We start from the raw sequence: 17668 nt of genomic DNA, 5'->3' as shown, positions 1-17668 counted from the left end.
GCACCTAGATTGCTTAGATGCCCTTGAAATTTTTACCCTGGATCTTTTGTCAGAGTAAATATTAAATCATTTCATGTTCAGTCTGTTACCCCAATATCATCTAATGGGGTTGTTTCCCCTTGAATGTGGTTTGTGAAGACACTTGTTGAATCTTAGTCTCTCATTTAAAAAAGAATAGCAATGAAGAGGTAGGCAGTGTAATCCAATAGAGTAATGTCTGGGAGATGCGGGGAGAAGACTAGGGCCCTCTTCCTGGCATTGCCGCTGACTTGCTGTGTGACCTTGGGCACATCACTTCACCTTTCTCTGCCTCAGTTTCCCCCAGTTGTAAAGTGGGGAAAATGACACTGATCCTCTTTTGTAAAACATGTTGGGAAGAAAGCTATATAAGAGCAAAGCATTACTATTGTTTTACACATTGTTCATAAAAACCCTGAGAGGGTTTCTTTGCACACACATTTTTGTCATGTGAGGGGGTGATCCACCCCAAATAATAATTACTATGGGCATGGCATAGTCTCTCTCTCTACATCAAGATGATGATTTACCCCTGCATCTTACCAGAAAAGTTCCACAGTATTTAATAGGAGGAAACCAACAGTAGTCTATAGAAATTGTTCTCAGATCCTATGCAATTTAATAAAGAATTAGACTCTTTCTTTAGGTTATGAACTATCTTATGGAATTCTAAAACTGGAGCATAATTCTCTATTCAAATCTATACAATGATTCGAAAAGACTACAAAAAAGTTATCATTTTCTATTATGTTCTATAGGACTTATTGCACAAGGGACATATAAAGAGATGCAAAACTTAGTGCCTGGATTCCTTGGTTTTGTTCCTACCTTTGCTACTGACTGGCTGTGTGATTTTTGGGCATGTCACTGAAATTCTGTGCCTCAGTTTACCCACCCATAAAATGGCTATAACAATACACTACTACCTCACAGAGGTGCTGTGAGGTTTAACTACTGTACCTAAAGTGTTTTGAGATCCTTGGATGAAAAGTGCTATGTCCCATATGATAAGAGCAATATATTATTAATGCTAACTTATCTTTTTAAGTAACAAGTTATGCATGGTGATGACTATGAAATACATTTGTTTCAAAAATCACTTTTTATTCATCCTCAGTAATACTTATTAAGTCTAAATCATGTGGATAAATGCAAAGTAATGCACACTGGAAAACATAATTCCAACTATACATGCAAAATGATGGGATCTAAATTAGCTGTTACCACTCAAGAAAGAGATCTTGAAGTCATTGTGAATAGTTCTTTGAAAACATCTGCTCAATGTGCAGAGGCAGTCAAAAAAGCTCACAGAATGTTAGGAACCATTAGAAAAGGGATAGATAATAAGATAATATCAGAATGACACAATATAAATCCATGGTACGCCCACACCTTGAATACTGTGTGCAGTTCTTGTCACTCTGTCTCAAAAAAAGATACATTAGAACTCAAAAAGGTACAAAGAAGGGCAACAAAAATGATTAAGGGTGTGGAACAGCTTCCGAAGGAGGAGAGATTAAATAGACTGGAACCTTTGTTTGGAAAAGAGATGACTAAAGGGGGATATGATAGAGGGTTATAAAAGAGTGAACGGTGTGGAGAAAGTGAGTAAGGTAGTGTTATTTACTCCTTCACATAACCCAAGAATCAGGGGTCACCCAATGAAATTAATAGGCAGCAGGTTTAAAAAAACAAAAAAACAAAAGGAAATACTTCTTCTCACAATGTACAATCAACTTGTGGAACTCATTGCCAGGGGATGTTGTGAAAGCCAAAACTACAACCGGGTTCAAAAAAGAATTAGATACGTTCATGAAGAATAGGTCTATCAAAACCTATTAGCCAAGATGGTCAGGGATGCAACCCTATGGTCTGGATATTCATAGCCTCTGATGGCCAGATGTGGACGACGGCATTGATCACTCGATGATTGCCTGTTTTGTTCATTCCCTCCAAAGCAAGTGTCGGAAGACAGGATACTGGGCTAGATGGACCATTGGTGTGACCCACTATGACTGTTCTTATGTTTTTATTTAGTTAATTTAATTTAATATGTTACATTCTGACTAAGCATTTTTAATGATAATGTACTAAGTCATTTTTAGGACATTTTGTCTCCGATTAAGAGCTCATTTTCTCAGTGTAGCTGTATGGTTTATTTTATTTTTTTTTAAATAATCTACATAGGGGTTTTTTTTTTTTCTTATTTGTTTTGCAGGGGTATCAGTCTCTAATATTACTAATCCTGCCAGAGTGCCATTAGAGTCACCTAAACAGGAGAACATACCCTGTTATCCCACAGAAAACAAAAATAAAGCCAAAGAAAATGAGATTGGACCATCACCAGACTTACCACACTTGTGTGTGTTAGCAGTACCTAGTAAGTAAAATAACATGAGATATATTTGTTTTAATGGTAGAATGAATGTGTAGATAGGGACGATTCGCACTCCCAACACAGCATAGACACACTGTAGTATGACGCAAACTCACCCTTTCCTGTGGTTTGCCTTTATTCCTGCTTATGTAACAAAGCCCTGAACTTCCTCCTGAGCTGTCTGTTCCTGATGTTTTCTTGGCAAGACCTCCAGTTTCTCCCTCTCTCTCTTGTCTTCAAAAGACTGAGCATTTTATATCCCTGAGCTAGAACTAAAGAGTCCCACCCTGTTAGGGTGAGTCAGAAGAACAAATCTGCACCCTTACACAATGTGCCTACTCCTGACGGGCTGTCAACTGGTTTACGGGACGTGAAAACAATCAGAGAAACTGAACTAGTCGTACTTTTAGTATCACAAAAATAATGCATTTTCCCCATCGCTGTTAATGTCATTTTCAGATCCAGTTTCTGGAGGAATCTCAGACTCACTCCCCTATCCACTACCTCCCCCAGAGGACCTTATGCACTCCCTACAATCCATCACTGTTAATGTCATTTTCAGATCCAGTTTCTGGAGGAATCTCAGACTCACTCCCCTATCCACTACCTCCCCCAGAGGACCTTATGCACTCCCTACAATCAAATCCTCCTCGTTCATCGAGTGTGAAGGTAAACCCCATAGTTTAAACCCCAATTTTCTGATGACCGTGAAAATTGCCTTTCATGCCATTCTGTGTTCCTTTAATTAAAAGGAATTTGTGTGCATCCTTCTACCTGCATAAACTGTATATCTGTTGAAAACATGGTGCCTAATTTGGATCTCACTTACACAAGTTCTTGTTTGAAGAACTTGTGCTGACTCTGCTGACTTCAACCTCTGAGAAGAACTATGCTCATTAATTCCATTGCATATTATAAAGTCAGGTATGGGAAAAGAATCTGGATGGCAACTGATTATGAGAGAATTCCCAGTGTGGTTACTGATTCACAACAGTAAAGGGTGCTTTTCACATTGTATTGTGCTGTGATCACACCAGACATGGAAGTAAGGGTGGGATATTTATTTTTAGAAGTTTAAGAAAAGTTCCTAAGTGTGGTGAATTTGGGGACTCTTTTTTTTTTTTTTTTTTTTTTTTTTTTTTAGAGTTTAGACTTTAATCAGTATGTCTCACTAGATTCTAAAAATTTTGAAGCAGGTTACATTTTAAACCTCTAAACCTCACTGGTAATGTCCAATATAACATCATACAAGCTTTCCAGCCAGAGGAGGAGACTGCTGTACATAATTGCAATGGTTCCAAAGCTCCTTGCTGGGGAGTTAGTGTTTTGCACCTTTGTATGTTGAACAGATTGACCAGGCATGGGGTGTGGGAGCTGCACACTAATATTTAAACTATTTCTTCCTTCATACATATTGGGACTTATAATATCAAATGGAGTTGTTCATTCAGTAAAAACAAACACAGGAGTTGCCAAACTGGAACCGATATTGGACTGGAAGAACAAAATAAAAAAAAAAATAGGTATCTCTCTCTCTCTCTCTCTCTCTCTCTCTCTCTATATATATATATATCTCCTAGAACTGGAACAGACCCCAAAGGGTTATTGAGTCCAGCCCCCTGCCTTCACTAGCAGGACCAAGTACTGATTTTGCCCTAGATCCCTAAGTGGCCCCCTCAAGGATTGAACTCTCAGCCCTGGGTTTAGCAGGCCAATGCTCAAACCACTGAGCTATCCTTTTATAATTTTGCAGTCCATGCCAGATGCTTCAGAAGTAGATTTAAAGCTCCTATCAAGCACCTAAATACAATATTTAACGTATAACATGGAGAATATTTCTTCTTGATCCAGCTGATGATCAATTTATGCCCTGAAGCATGAGGATTGATGGTTCTTGTAACTTGACTTTTGGGTATGTCTATACTGCAATAGAAGACCTGCGGCTGGCTGGGGTCAGTTGACTGGGCTTGAGCTGTGGAGCTATAAAACTGCAGTGTAAACACTCAGGCTCGGAGATCGTATGAGTGGTGAGGGTCCCAGAGCCCAGGTTCCAGCCCGAGCCCCAACGTCTATGCTGCAATTTTATAGCCCCACGAGCCCGAGTCAGCTGACGCAGGCCAGCCACAGCTGTGCCACAGATCTTTTATCGCAGTGTAGACATACCTTTAGTGTCACTCCTGATGCTATTAATTCTTTAAATAAACATCTGATCATTTTAAAAAATCCTACTTGCTAAGCTATTTATTGAGAACAAGACAAAGTAGATGGTTAAAATGTTTATTTTATAGCTGTGTGAAACTTTAGCAATGTAACTGAAAACACTCCATAGCTGAGCTTATTTACATATCTTTGTAAACTCTAAAACTGCCCTTTCACAAAAAAGTCACAACAGGTTTAAGAATGTTTCACTTGGAAATAGGATATTTTTCAGTGAAGGACCCATTTTTGAGGCAAAGGAGTGAAATTTCTCCCCAAAATGGGCAACATTTCAATCCAAACTAAACCTCGTTTACAAGCAAAGTCTGTGCCTACAACAAAATTCACATTTTCAACTGTGTTCAATGCAAAATCCCCCATTGTGCAAAATTTCTCACAACAGCAAAACTACCAAAACTGAATTGTGAAAAACATAGGGATTGATCATGTAGAAAAGCAGTCACAATTTCACACAACCCTGGTTTATTTTGCTATCCTGGAAAAGAAATTGTGGAGTAGAAAATGAACTCAGTAGGGATGTCAACACATCACAGACAGGGCTGAAAGGAATCCTGCATGTGAATTTTCTAACTTCAGGGGATATCCATATAGGACTCACATCCTGGAGTCCTAGAAGACAAAGGGAGTTTTGCCTATGTTAGAAATACAGGACTAGTTTTTTCAGAGCCTATCCACACTACTAATTGGCCTTGGACCTGTGTTGTAATCAGGTTAGGGGGCAACTGTGTTGTAACTGGGTCCTATGACTTGGCTGTGTTTAAAAGGCCCTTAAAGTCCCTAGCAGAGAGAGAAATCCATTGTTCCAGGAAGATAAACTTGTTTTTTTGTTCTTTCTAGCCCTGTGGTTCTTCCAGTCCTCGGCAGGAAACGATTGCTGATCTCCCTAGTGGGCGCCTTTTGTGGACCCCGGGGGAAGTGATAAATGCTACCAATGGTTTCAGTGAGGAGAACCGAATTAATGAAGGTATTTTTGCTGAGGTCTACAAAGGTCAGAGACACAATGCAGTATACGTCATTAAAAGGCTCAAAGAGGCAAGTACCACCCTTCCTCCCTTTCTTCATTTATGTTTGAAGGGGAATCATTTGTTAACGTCTCCTAAATATTAACAGTTATCATTTAATACACCACAGACTGGTAATCAGAAATGCTGCACTATGGTAAATGATGTCTAGTTTAAAGCAAGATCCCACAAACATTTATGCATGAGACCTTTTACCCACATGAGTAGTCCTATTGACTTCAATGGGACTACTAATGTGAGTAGTTACCTGCATGCATAATTGTTAGCAGGATAAAGCCTTTAGTTATTTATTTGCTATTCTACATATAAAAAAATGTTTTGGTTCTAGTTTAAATGAAGTCCGTGCTTATGACAGTTGATTTTAGTGCTTTTTTGTGGTGTTTTTCACAGCTGGAATGTACAAGCCAGAATTCAACACAAAGATTCTTTCATACAGAAGTACAGATTTGCTTTCGGTAAGTAGCTATTTGGAAATTGGCTCTGATCACAGTCTGTCTGGGGATTAATAGATCTTTTACAAAATAACAAGAAATAATCTGATCTGTGTTAAGGGCTAAATTTTGCCCTGTAGACACTGCACTGTACTGAGGATGGTGTGGATCTGTACTGACCCAGCAGAAGCTCTGGGAAGCAGCATGCCTCCATTGCCTCCAAAGTTTACCTACTTGCTGGGGGAGTGGAGCCACAGCGCCATTCCTTAAGCAGGTCCAGGGCAGCTCCTTTCTGCAGCAGAGCATCCCCTCTACTTAGTGTGGAAGGGGATGGCACTATAGCCTCACTTCCTCTCTGCTGTATTGTTAGCTTTGTGCACGCCTCATAATCGGTGATGTGCAACAATTGTGATTCTGCTGTGCTCCCAAGGAGAGGAGTCAGTACACAGTCTAGTCTGTATGTTGTCAGTTTGATCCAGCACTGGAATTTTAAATTGTTTCTGTTTATTCTCATTTTACTTGCTAATATTTGTTGATATTTGGCTTCAGGTGTTGTCACATTAACATTTTACAACTAGTGGGTTTCTCACTAGAAAGTGGATATCACTGTCTGATATACCCCTACATGGATAATGGATCACTTGAAAACAGACTACAGTGTCAGGTAAGAGGATTTGGGTCCTATCAAAGTACTGTATGAAAAGCATTTGTATCTCTTTGAAAAAATTTACTATGTTCTTTGGGTTTTATGTAGTATTCCTGCAATTTGGGAAAGATCTATATTCACATTTTCTAGGAGAATTCAACACATCCTTGCCAGTACTCAGGTGGAGAGTCTCTCTTCTTTACTTTTCCCACAGGAAGGGTAGCTTCTCTTCTTGCCTTTTCTCCCCCACCATGTGACTTATTAGCAGCAGAAAAAAGGAGCATGACCATGGGGTGAGGGATAGCTCAGTGGTTTGAGCATTGGCTTACTAAATCCAGGGTTGTGAGTTCAATCCTTGAGGGGGCCACTTACAGATTTGAGGCAAAATCAGTACTTGGTCCTGCTAGTGAAGGCAGGGGGCTGGACTCAATGACCTTTCAGGGTCCCTTCCAGTTCTATGAGATAGGTATATCTCCATATATAACATACATCAGTCACAAGTATTGGAAAGGCTGCAAGTCTTTTTACATACAAATAAATCTGTTTTCTGCCACAAGGCAGGCCATCTGTACTGACAGTTTCTGCCATGCAGCTTCTGCCTTAAGAAAAAGGAAGCTATAAAATGTGCAGCTATACAGCACTATATGCATTAGATGTGGCAATATGTTGCTGTAAAATCAACTACAGTAACTCCTCACTTAAAGTTGCATTTTTCAGGAACATACAATGTTAAGTGAAACAATGTTAAACAAATCCAATTTTCCCAAATGCGGGGGGTTAGGTTCCAAGGAAATTTTTTGGGGGCAGACAAAAGGCATTATATACTGTACAGTACAGTACTGTGGTGGGGAGGTACCCCTGGGGCTCAGGGCTAGGGGTGCAGGGTCTGGGAGGGAGTTAGGGTGTGGGAGGGTGCTCAGGGTGGGGGTGTGGGAGGAGGCTCAGGGCTGGGGCAGGCAGGAGGTGCAGAGCACTTACCTGGGGCAGCTCCTGTTTGGTGCAGGGTGTGTGCAGGTGGCTCTGCGTAGTGTGGCACCGCCCCCATGGCGATTCTGGGAGCTGCCCCTTTCCCCCCCGGGCAGGCAGGGCCACCCGGAACGCAGGGGCTTTAGGGGCTGCAGGGCCCTGGGCTAAGTTGGCCCCGGGGCCCTGGTCTGCAGTTCTAAAGCCCCTTTTGGAATGCGGCCCTGCGAGCACGGGCCGGAGGACTCAGGAGGAGCAGGGGCAGCCGCGCAGCCAGCGGCTGGAGAGAAGCAGCGCTTTCCCCTTCAAAGCGCCGCTTCTCTCTAGCCGGCTTTGAAGGGGAAAGCGCCGCTTCTCTCCGGCCGCTGGCTGCGCGGCTGCCCCTTTTCCTCCTGAGTCCTCCGGCCCATGCTCGCAGAGCCGCATTCCGAAAGGGGCTTTAGAACTGCAGACCAGGGCCCCAGGGCCACCTTAGCCCAAGGCCCTGCAGCCCCTAAGGCCTCTGCATTCCGGGTGGCCCTGCCTGCTGGGGGGGGGTGGGAGGGGGCAGCTTCCCCACTTCCTCCCTCCCTCCCTCCCTCCCTCCCAGAAAGTCCTAAGCACCGCCAAACAGCTGTTTGGCAGCGGGGGAAGCACTGGGAGGGAGGGAAGGAGGGGGAGGAGGCAGAGAATCGGAATTTGTGCAATGCTCCCTTGTAAAGTCAGCCAAACGATGTTATAAGGGAGCATTGCACAACTTTAAACGAGTATGTTCCCTAATGGAGCAGTGACGTAACTTCGAAACAACGTTAAGCGGGAGGACGGTAAGTGAGGAGTTACTGTACAGTGTTCGATTGTGTCAGAGTCCTGTGTTGAAATACAGTATGACGTCAGCTGCTTTAGGGGGAACACCTTATGAGATGCTCAAATTCATTGTTCGAGCACTGTGCAGGGGAACTAGCAGGGCAATGGAAAGGACACTTGTGAATTCTTCAGTAGGAACATAGGATTTACTGAACCAGATTGGATGAGTGTCCTGCCTCCAGCAGTGGCCAATACCTTGTGTTCCAGAGGAAAGTGATCTCTGCCTCACCCGTACCATCATCATGTAATGTATCACGCCGAGGGTGCAGTGCTGTATGTGGAGGGCGGAAGGATTCCTTCCTGACCCCCGCATAATTGGTTTCTGCCCTGAACCATGAGATTTGTTTACTCCATCTTGCTTCCAGTTAGGTTAGTGAGTGTTTTGCCAATGCCTACAGTGAGGGAAGGAGAAGGTCTCTTGCTTGTAAAACTAACACTGTTTTATGTTTCCTTCCATAAAAAGAAAAACATACCAACCCTCTTCCTCTTTTTCTTCCAGGTTGGTTCCATGCCATTAACATGGGAGAAACGCATCACAATTTCTATAGGACTTATCCGAGCCATTCAGTATCTCCATAACTTTGGGATTCTGCATGGGAATGTCAAGAGGTAGGGTTGCTGGCTTATCGACACATCTGCAACTCTGTCATTCAACTGTTGTTTCCAGAATTTCAAAAAACATAAATGTCTGAAAGTCTTCCAGTCTGCATATGAGCTAGGAATCATTCCCCATACACATCTGCTTCCTGTTATCTCTTGCTCTTTTGGATGTCTCCCCTCCACATTTCATTTACCTCTTCTTCTTCTTCTTTTTTTTTTGTGTGTTAAAAGTATATTCTTCTGAAGTGGTTTTTTTAGCACATTGCCTTCCATTTCCCCCCATATGTAAAATTTCAAATATTCCCCATAATATTCCAGTATTGGAGAGTTGTTTGTTCCCTGAAAAAGTCTTAGGGCTGTTCTGTACATGAAAGTTGTACCACCTTAACTATATCTATAGAGTTAAAGTGGTACCACAGTCCACCCCTCTAGTGTGCATGCAGTTATATCACTATGAAGGTGTTTATACTGGTACAGCTACTCCCATATGGGAAGGGGAATAAGTTGTATCAGTATAAGGCACTTTGTTACTGCTGTAACTGTAACCATAGAAGGGTTATACTGATTTGGCTATTTTGATTTAAAAATAAAAACAAAAAAACCTTACCCCTATCTGATATTAAATTTGTGCATAGACCCGGCCTTAATCTTATACAAAATAATGTTTACAGCTTTGCCTTAAAATACACATTCTGTTAGTTCTTTTTAACCTTGTTTCCAAGTTTGATCAGAGTTTAGGAATGCAAGTTCAAAGACAGCTGATTTTTCCTCAGATTACCATAAACTCCTCATTGTGCTCAACCATCTATTTAATTCCACTCTCCAATGTTCTTCTCCCACTGGTGTTAATGGAATCCTAGAATTCCAGGTGAAAAAGACCTAAGGGGTGACTAGATCAGTCTATAAGTACCTACTTAGGGGACAGAAATTTGATAATGGGCTCTTCAATCTAGCAGACAACGATATAATGAGATTCAATGGCTGGAAGTTGAAGCTAGACAAATTCACACTGAAAATAGAGTGCACATTTTTAACAGTGAGGGTAAACGCTTACCAAGGGTTGTGTTGATTCTCATCACAGGCAATCTTTAAATTAAGATTGGATGTTTTTCTAAGATATGCTTTAGTACAAACAGGAATTAATTTAGGGAAGTCCATCAGCCTGTGTTATCCAGGAGGTCAGGCTTGATCACAATGGTCCCTTCTGGCCTTAGAATCTATTATCTATTAGGTCAAAATGTGCATTTGCTTGTGCCCTACAGCATGCGGCCTTTCATGGTATAACCTGTGACTAATATATGCTTTTCCTGTAATAATCAGAAAAAATGCATTTCCAATTTTGTCAGGCAATGCTTTTTGTATTCACATGCAGCTGGAAAGCAGAGTGCTCCTGTTCTTTGTGATGGCAGAAAGGTTTTAAATTACAGAAATGCTGGTCTTTTTGCTTTGTTTTATATCATGGGGCCATGTCCTGTGTTCCTTACTCAGTTCTGATGAGGCAAAACTCATTTTGAGGTCATTTGGAGTCCATTGTGGTCGCAGAATTTGGACTGAGTAAATGCTGAGAAAAGAACTCAGGATTTGCCTGACACACTGTGATCTTTCCAGAGAACGGGGGGGAAACAATTTCAGATCTCTTCAACAGAGGAGTTCCCTATAGTCCGTAAAACTGTTTAACTAAAAATCAAATGGGCCAAATTAATCCCTGATGACCCATGGTTTTCGAGGAACTTAGACCAGGAATGAATATGACCCTATATATTTGCTAACAAACAATAAAATGTATACAACAAAACAATGTAGAATTAGATTAGACGGGAGGAAAACACTGCTATTGTCTGACTTTATTAAAAAAAAACATTCTGGTCTATGATAGCTTTACTAAAGCTTGATTTATATCTCAATTCACTAACCTTTCAACGTACAAGACTGGAATCTAAAAGAGAATTTGCATAAAGAAGCTCTTAAATGTACTTTCTAAAATCACATATTACCATAAGACTCTGCATTCAGGTGTGAATGGATTGATCACTATTGGTATTTGCCTTACTTTATGCAGCTCCAATGTTTTGCTGGATGAAAACTTCACACCAAAACTTGGACATTCAGGTCTCCGACTGTATTCTGTGGAAAAAAAATCAGACTATGCTATGATGAAAACCAAAGTTTTACAAGCTTCCCTCACTTACCTGCCAGAAGATTTTGTCAGGCATGGACAGCTAACACAAAAAATTGACATCTTTGGTTGTGGAATAGTAAGTTGTCTTTTTTTTTTTTTAAGTTTTGCCATTACAGTTTGCAGATATCGAGTTATATTCTGTGCACATAGTTTTTTCTCATATATCTGATCAAGTTTTTCTAACATAAGACACTCAGATCAGCTGGACATTTAATATCCATTCAATAATAACCAATGCAAGAAATCCGAATTCTGCCCTGAAACGTATACATGCGACTCCCATTTAGATAACATAATTCGATGGAATGGCTATTAGGGAAAAACCAAGTTGCAGTCTACAAGATCTTTTCTGCAGAGTTTAGTGTTTATAAATAGGAACAAAAGGAGTTTAACATCATCAGAAAAAAACTTCCCAGCTTGTGGTGTACCCAAGTCCTGTGATCCTGGGTCTGGATCCCTGATCTTCCCAAAGGTGTTCTTCCTACTTTGTCTCCCAAGAAACCAATTGATACTCCTTCATATCAACACATGTGAAAGGAGAGGAGGAAACTGTGTTGAAGTAATCCATGATGAATATAGGTTTAGGTAGTGCCTTGTATCTTGTTAGAGAGCCATCCACACATATTCAAGGTCAGAGTATGACATATAATCTCAAAAGTGTGGTTATGATCAATTCAGTACCATGTAGTATTGTTGGGTGCTCGTAGTCAGAAAAATGGATATGTGAACATGTTACCACCTTATTCAGTAAAGATACCAGTTTTGTCTGTGTGTTCAAGTCATATGTGCTGACTTCGCTGAATGTTGCAGACATGTTTTTAATCCTGTTCATCCTCCAAATCCAATACAGTGTGGGTTAGAATGAGATGGATTATACTCTGCTTTATGCAACATCTACAAAATTATCACTACATTGTAGCTGCAAAATCTTTATTACTGGTTATGGTGGAAGAAGCAGAAAGAGCATAACTTGGTTCTCAGTTCCCTTGTTCAATTTGCAGTATTGGACTTTGGAAAAATCATCTTTTGATTTGAAAACTTGGCAAACGTGGTATAGAAGCCATTGAGAGAGAATAAATATGATGCCCTACAACATCATTTTTTAAAATTCAAGTTGTACTTTAAATTTTTATTTTTATATAGGTTATTGTTACATCTATTCAGTGAACCCTATAGAACAGAATAACCTTCTACAGCCCCTACAGTGTAATATATAAAGATAGGGCCAAGCCACAAAATTTGGATTTGGATCTGTACCTGGTTCCAAACTCTCTCAAAGGTTATTCAGATCTGGAGTGTTGGTTTGTGCCCATCTTGTCTAAGAATGTAGGGAAAATAGCTTAAAATGCTCTAATGGGTAAATATTCCTTTTGTTAAAATGTGCAATTTTTTAGAAGAAGCCATCTAAATAAATTGTCTTACCTATAAAAATGTTCTCTAGGTTTTAGCAGAGATGCTGACGGGCACTAAGGCAATGGATGAAGGAAGAACCCCTATTTATCTGGTAAGGGAGAAGCAAAATAAACAACACTGGCCTAGTGTAACCCTTGCAAACAGTGCTACTGTAATGAAATTAGTTTGAGTGCAAAACCAAATACGGAGTTGTTGCATACTGTACTCCTGGGGAAATTCTGCACAATGCAGAATTTGCGCCGAATTCCAATTTTTTTCCAACAGAATTGGGGTTGCAGAGCTTCTGGCCGCCACTAGGGGCTGATGGACTCTGCAGAGCCCAACTCGCAGTGAGCAAAGCACCCAGCCTGGCGGGGATGGAGACTCTGCATGCTCTGGGTGCCCAGCTTGATCTCATTATCCTGGGGATGGGAGAGATCCCAGGAGACCCAGCTCTGGCAAAGGGTGAGGAAGGGCAGGGCCGCACCACACCATGTCCCCTGGCAGGATAGTAAAGAAGCTGGGGTGGGGGGAGGAGTGTCTGTAAAGGCTCGGGGTATCTGGGTGGGGGCTGCCCCGGAGCTGGGCTCTTTGGGGAGGGGGTGCAGGTGTCTGGGCTCTTGGGGTGCCCCATAGTTAGGGTCTGGGGGAAGGGGTGTGTAGGTATCTGGGCTCTGGGGGTAGAGGGGTGAGGGTATCTGGGCTCCGTAGGTGCCCCGCAGCTGGGCTCCGTGGTGAGGGGTGTGCTGGTGTCTGGGTTGAGGGGGGTGCCCCATGGCTGGGCTAGGAGGAGGGGAGTGTTAGTGTCTGGGCTCTGGGGGAAAAGGGTGTGGGTGTCTGAGCTGGGGGTGCCCCCACCTGGGCTCTGGGGGGAGGGGAATGTGGATGTCTGGGCTCTGGGGGCCCCACGCAGCCTCTCCAGCACCCCACAGCTGGAACTGGGTTGTCATAGGGGTTTCTTTAACTCTGTACTCCAGGGGAATCTTTTTTGTTGTTGTGTGTATTGTTGACATACTTGTTGACGGGTATTTTGAAATAAATTACCAAAATAATTGAGACCAGAGTGGTTATATTGTGTTGTTTTGACAAAATATGAAGAATTTTAAAATATTGTGGGCAGAATTTTTAATTTTTTAGCGCAGAATTCCTGCAGGAGTAATACTGTCAAATTTATAACTCCTAAAGAGTTGTGTAGATGCCAAACCTTGGTTCCATTGAAGTCAGTGGCAAAATTCCAACTGACCTCAATGAGAGCAGAATGAATGCTCCAGTTTTAATATTGCTCCTGATTGTGTATGAGCTGTTTCAACATCACTAGTTTGTAGATGCCCACGTATATAGAGGCAGCAGCTCTGTTTTGAAATTGTGACTATTCATATTCTTGAATCAGGAAGGCGTGCACTGAATAGTGAAACGTAAATAGAAGGTGAATCATAATGGGCTAATGTACTGTATTTATGGCTAGGTGTACTCACCAGTATTTTGTACACAGACACATCACTGAATATGTACTTGGAGTAGTGGAAATTACTTTAACAAACTCAAAATAAATTTGGGCCAGGTTCACCTAATTGTGACAAAATGAATGCTTTTTGTGTGAATAAAAACAGACCCTGTTTATTCCCTTGCACATGTGGTACTTTCCTTTTGTGCTGTCATGCCCCTGAAACATTGAGTAAGAGGGGAAGGAAGTGAACCCTCGCCTTGTCATTCAATCCTTGCTAAATGCTTCAGCAACTTTCTAATGGATTCCAAAAGTGAGGAAGATGACAAATCTCAGTGATAAGTTCATTAGCAGGGACAAGAGGTTTCTGATTTGTTGATAGATTTTTAGAAAAGGTAATTAACGCACTTAGGATGCTGTACATTGCACTGATTTATTTATTTATTTATTTTTAATCACTGGCCTGATTAATATTGAGAGGCCTGCCTGGAACTGCTGGAGCCTGGTGTAATGAAGCATTGCCTGCATGCATACAGACCTCATGAAGCACAGAGTATCAGACTCTCTGCTGTTAAAACACAGATTTCTACCATTCGAGCTAAAGGAGAATTTCCTCCAGCTTTTTATCTTTTGTAAGCCAGTCACTAGAGAGTACTAGTATGCATACACAGGGTATGGCAAGTACTCGGGGAGTGTCTTAAGTTCTTAAAGGGTTGGATAGGAATTAATAATTTTCTTTGACAAATCATTTTCATCTTCACCAGTGTATCTCTTCCTCTTGAACAGAAAGATGTAATTGCTGATGAAATCCAAACAGCAAAAGCAAGTTCATGCTCCAAGCACAAAATCGTTGAAAATCTTGCTGCCAAGGAAATATGCTGTAAATATCTAGACAGGAAGGTGGGACACTTGCCATCAGAAATTGCTGTTCTCTTTGCCACTGCCATCTGCCTTTGTCTGCGGAAAAAGAATCCTGACCTAGCAGAGGTAAGTGTTGTATGCCCTACTAGTCTTAGATACCAAGGTCTAAGCCACAGCACCCAAATGTGATTTTGTTATTTTTTTAATGTCCACCAAGGAGAAGGACGTGGGCACTGATTAACTGCTTACCAAATGTTGTTGTTCTGAACAGGTGCATGAAATGATGAAAATGGCTGAACATAAAATAAGAGATCACAGCCTTCTTGAAGGCAGCACTTTTTCTGGATTCTCCATTAATACCCCAGAAGAAACAGATGACGAGACAGCTAGTCACAACTATAGTTCTTCAGGTGATAGCAATGAGGACAGTGCAACAGCAAGGTCCCTGAAGTGTGCAAATTCATCCCCACCTTTACTAAGAGTCATGCCACCTGAAATGTACAATGGACAGATGTCACGGGTCCCTTGTGAATCGGATGAATCGAGTAGTTTTGTATGGGATCCTGAGGAGGGTTCTGCATATGGCCCACCTAGCAGTGGCTGTACTGATCCAGAAATTGCCACATCCTCTCATTCCGGGAGAAATGCTGAAATATGTACTGGTGGCTTCCAAGAAAAAAATGTGGCATCCAGTGAAAATAAAAAGACTTTGGAAATGGTATCTCCTGCAGAAAGAATGGTTTCTTCAACCAATGCAAACCTTGACCCTTCATGTTCTTCACAAGGTAAATCTAGGTATTTTTTGGGAGTGAGAGGCTGAGTTAAGATCATTCAATATGTGACCATTAAATTATCATGACACAATGTCCCCAATCCTGTTACCATGACCACAATATTTATATAAGGTGCTCAGCTACCATGGTGATAGGCAAAATATAAATGCCTAGACAGACTGATAGATCACTCCTGCAGTCTTTGAGAAACCTTCCTTTTATACATTTGAGCATATTTTGTCTCCTTGGTTATTATGTTACCAATTAATTTATAGAGGCAATTAAAAATATCTAGTTTTTCAATTTAATTTCTTGTTAGAAGTCAAATTTAAATGATATAGAATTGTTTCGCCTCTCCCAAATTATATGTAATATCGGTGTGTTAGCCACAGGTGAATTTTTGCTAAATATTTGGGCCTTTTTCCCCCCTGCAGGATTAGCCAAAGAAACCTCTTGGGAAATAAAGATCAATGATAAAAAAAAGAAGCTTATGGAAAATATTTTACTATATGAAGAAGAAAAGTTAAACAGCTCTGAACTCTTTGAATCTCAAACATGACTGAATTATCAGCAGTGGCATCTTGGAAGAAGAAATTGGGAATCTTTTTCTGGTAGCAAAATGGTAAAAGCTAAACCACACACTTCATGTAAGGTTAAGTAGTATATTTTCAACAGACATGTTAACTCTCTTTAGAGAAAAAGAATAGCCACATATCAGGTGATTCCAAGAGAATGTCTGCTACAGTGTGGATTAAAGCAGAATGCAACTTTTACACCTCTAGCCCGATATAACGCTGTCCTCGGGAGCCAAAAAATCTTACCGTGTTATAGGTGAAACCGTGTTATATCAAACTTGCTTTGATCCGCCGGAGTGCGCAGCCCAGCCTCCCTGGAGCGCTGCTTTACCACGTTATATCCGAATTCGTGTTATATCGGGTCACGTTATATCGGGGTAGAGGTGTATGATCAGAAAAATTAGCATTGTCCTCTTTCTCCTTGCCTTACTGTGCTGAAAAAAAATTACAAATTGGCAAACTGAGACAATTGCCTGAATTGGCTTAGGGCAAGCTCTGTTTTGCACTGCACTTCATAAAGCATTTGTGTACAGTATATTTCTTTTATGACAAATTAGGATCCTGCACACTCTACAGCAGGCGTTCATTACATACTAGTTGGCAGTACTTTGTAATATCCATTGCATCTAGTATTCACAGGGTGATCAATGGGAACTACTTTTCACTCTTTCAAAACAAAGTAACTAAAAATGTACCTAGTTTCATATAATCTTATTCCACATTCTCGATTGCACTCCATATCCTAGATGATGTGGTGGGTTTTTGTTTTTAAGGAAAGTTCTCTGCTGAATTCCGTATGATTCCATCTCCAGCTGCATTGCATTGAAAACGGATGTTTGTTTGGACAATTTTACATCTCAATGATGGAACACTCTGGAACTGTACATATATGAATATGTAGTATCAAACAGCTACACTGAGAGATGGTGTACACTGACTCCCTCTGTAGCCTTGAGAGTCATTTAATCTCTCTGTGCCTCAATTTTCTCATTTGCAAAATAGGGTTAATACGTCACTAAACTGTTTGAGTGTTATATAGCATTTTACAAACATTAGTTAAGTGCTATTAATATGGTTATTTGTTTCATACTGTAGCTTTTGTTGTAAATGTATATTTTGGATTTTGATATAATTCAGTATTTTAATTTAAAACCTATTTAATTTTTTATGGAACTCTTGAGTTTGGATTTGTAAAGGGCCTGAGGCAATGATTAAAACAATCAGCTAAAGATTAATTAGTTAAAGGGCTGGATCTTGAAGCATTTACTCACCTGAGTAGTCCTAGTGAAGAAGCTGATTTCAGTGTGCCTCCTCACTTGATCAAAAG

At 40.9% G+C, this 17668-nt stretch overlaps 1 protein-coding gene across 1 annotated transcript in view; it reads left to right on the top strand.

Moving 5' to 3' along the window:
- Positions 1 to 16325, top strand: part of IRAK2 (interleukin 1 receptor associated kinase 2) — a 32279-nt gene extending 15954 nt beyond the window's left edge. Inside the window, exons 3-13 of the mRNA XM_065407959.1 lie at positions 2237 to 2398; positions 2958 to 3064; positions 5450 to 5644; positions 6025 to 6089; positions 6615 to 6729; positions 9017 to 9126; positions 11177 to 11372; positions 12738 to 12800; positions 14919 to 15119; positions 15265 to 15778; positions 16201 to 16325. Coding sequence (XP_065264031.1) covers positions 2237 to 2398; positions 2958 to 3064; positions 5450 to 5644; positions 6025 to 6089; positions 6615 to 6729; positions 9017 to 9126; positions 11177 to 11372; positions 12738 to 12800; positions 14919 to 15119; positions 15265 to 15778; positions 16201 to 16325 — 1853 coding nt within the window. The remainder of the gene's footprint in view (positions 1 to 2236; positions 2399 to 2957; positions 3065 to 5449; positions 5645 to 6024; positions 6090 to 6614; positions 6730 to 9016; positions 9127 to 11176; positions 11373 to 12737; positions 12801 to 14918; positions 15120 to 15264; positions 15779 to 16200) is intronic.
- Positions 16326 to 17668: the final 1343 nt, after the last annotated feature.

The sequence above is a fragment of the Emys orbicularis genome, chromosome 7 (genome assembly GCF_028017835.1).
Source record: "Emys orbicularis isolate rEmyOrb1 chromosome 7, rEmyOrb1.hap1, whole genome shotgun sequence".
Classification (NCBI taxonomy): Eukaryota; Metazoa; Chordata; order Testudines; family Emydidae; genus Emys; species Emys orbicularis.
Note: the sequence above shows the minus strand (reverse complement) of the source record. Positions and strands in the feature narration are given on the sequence as shown.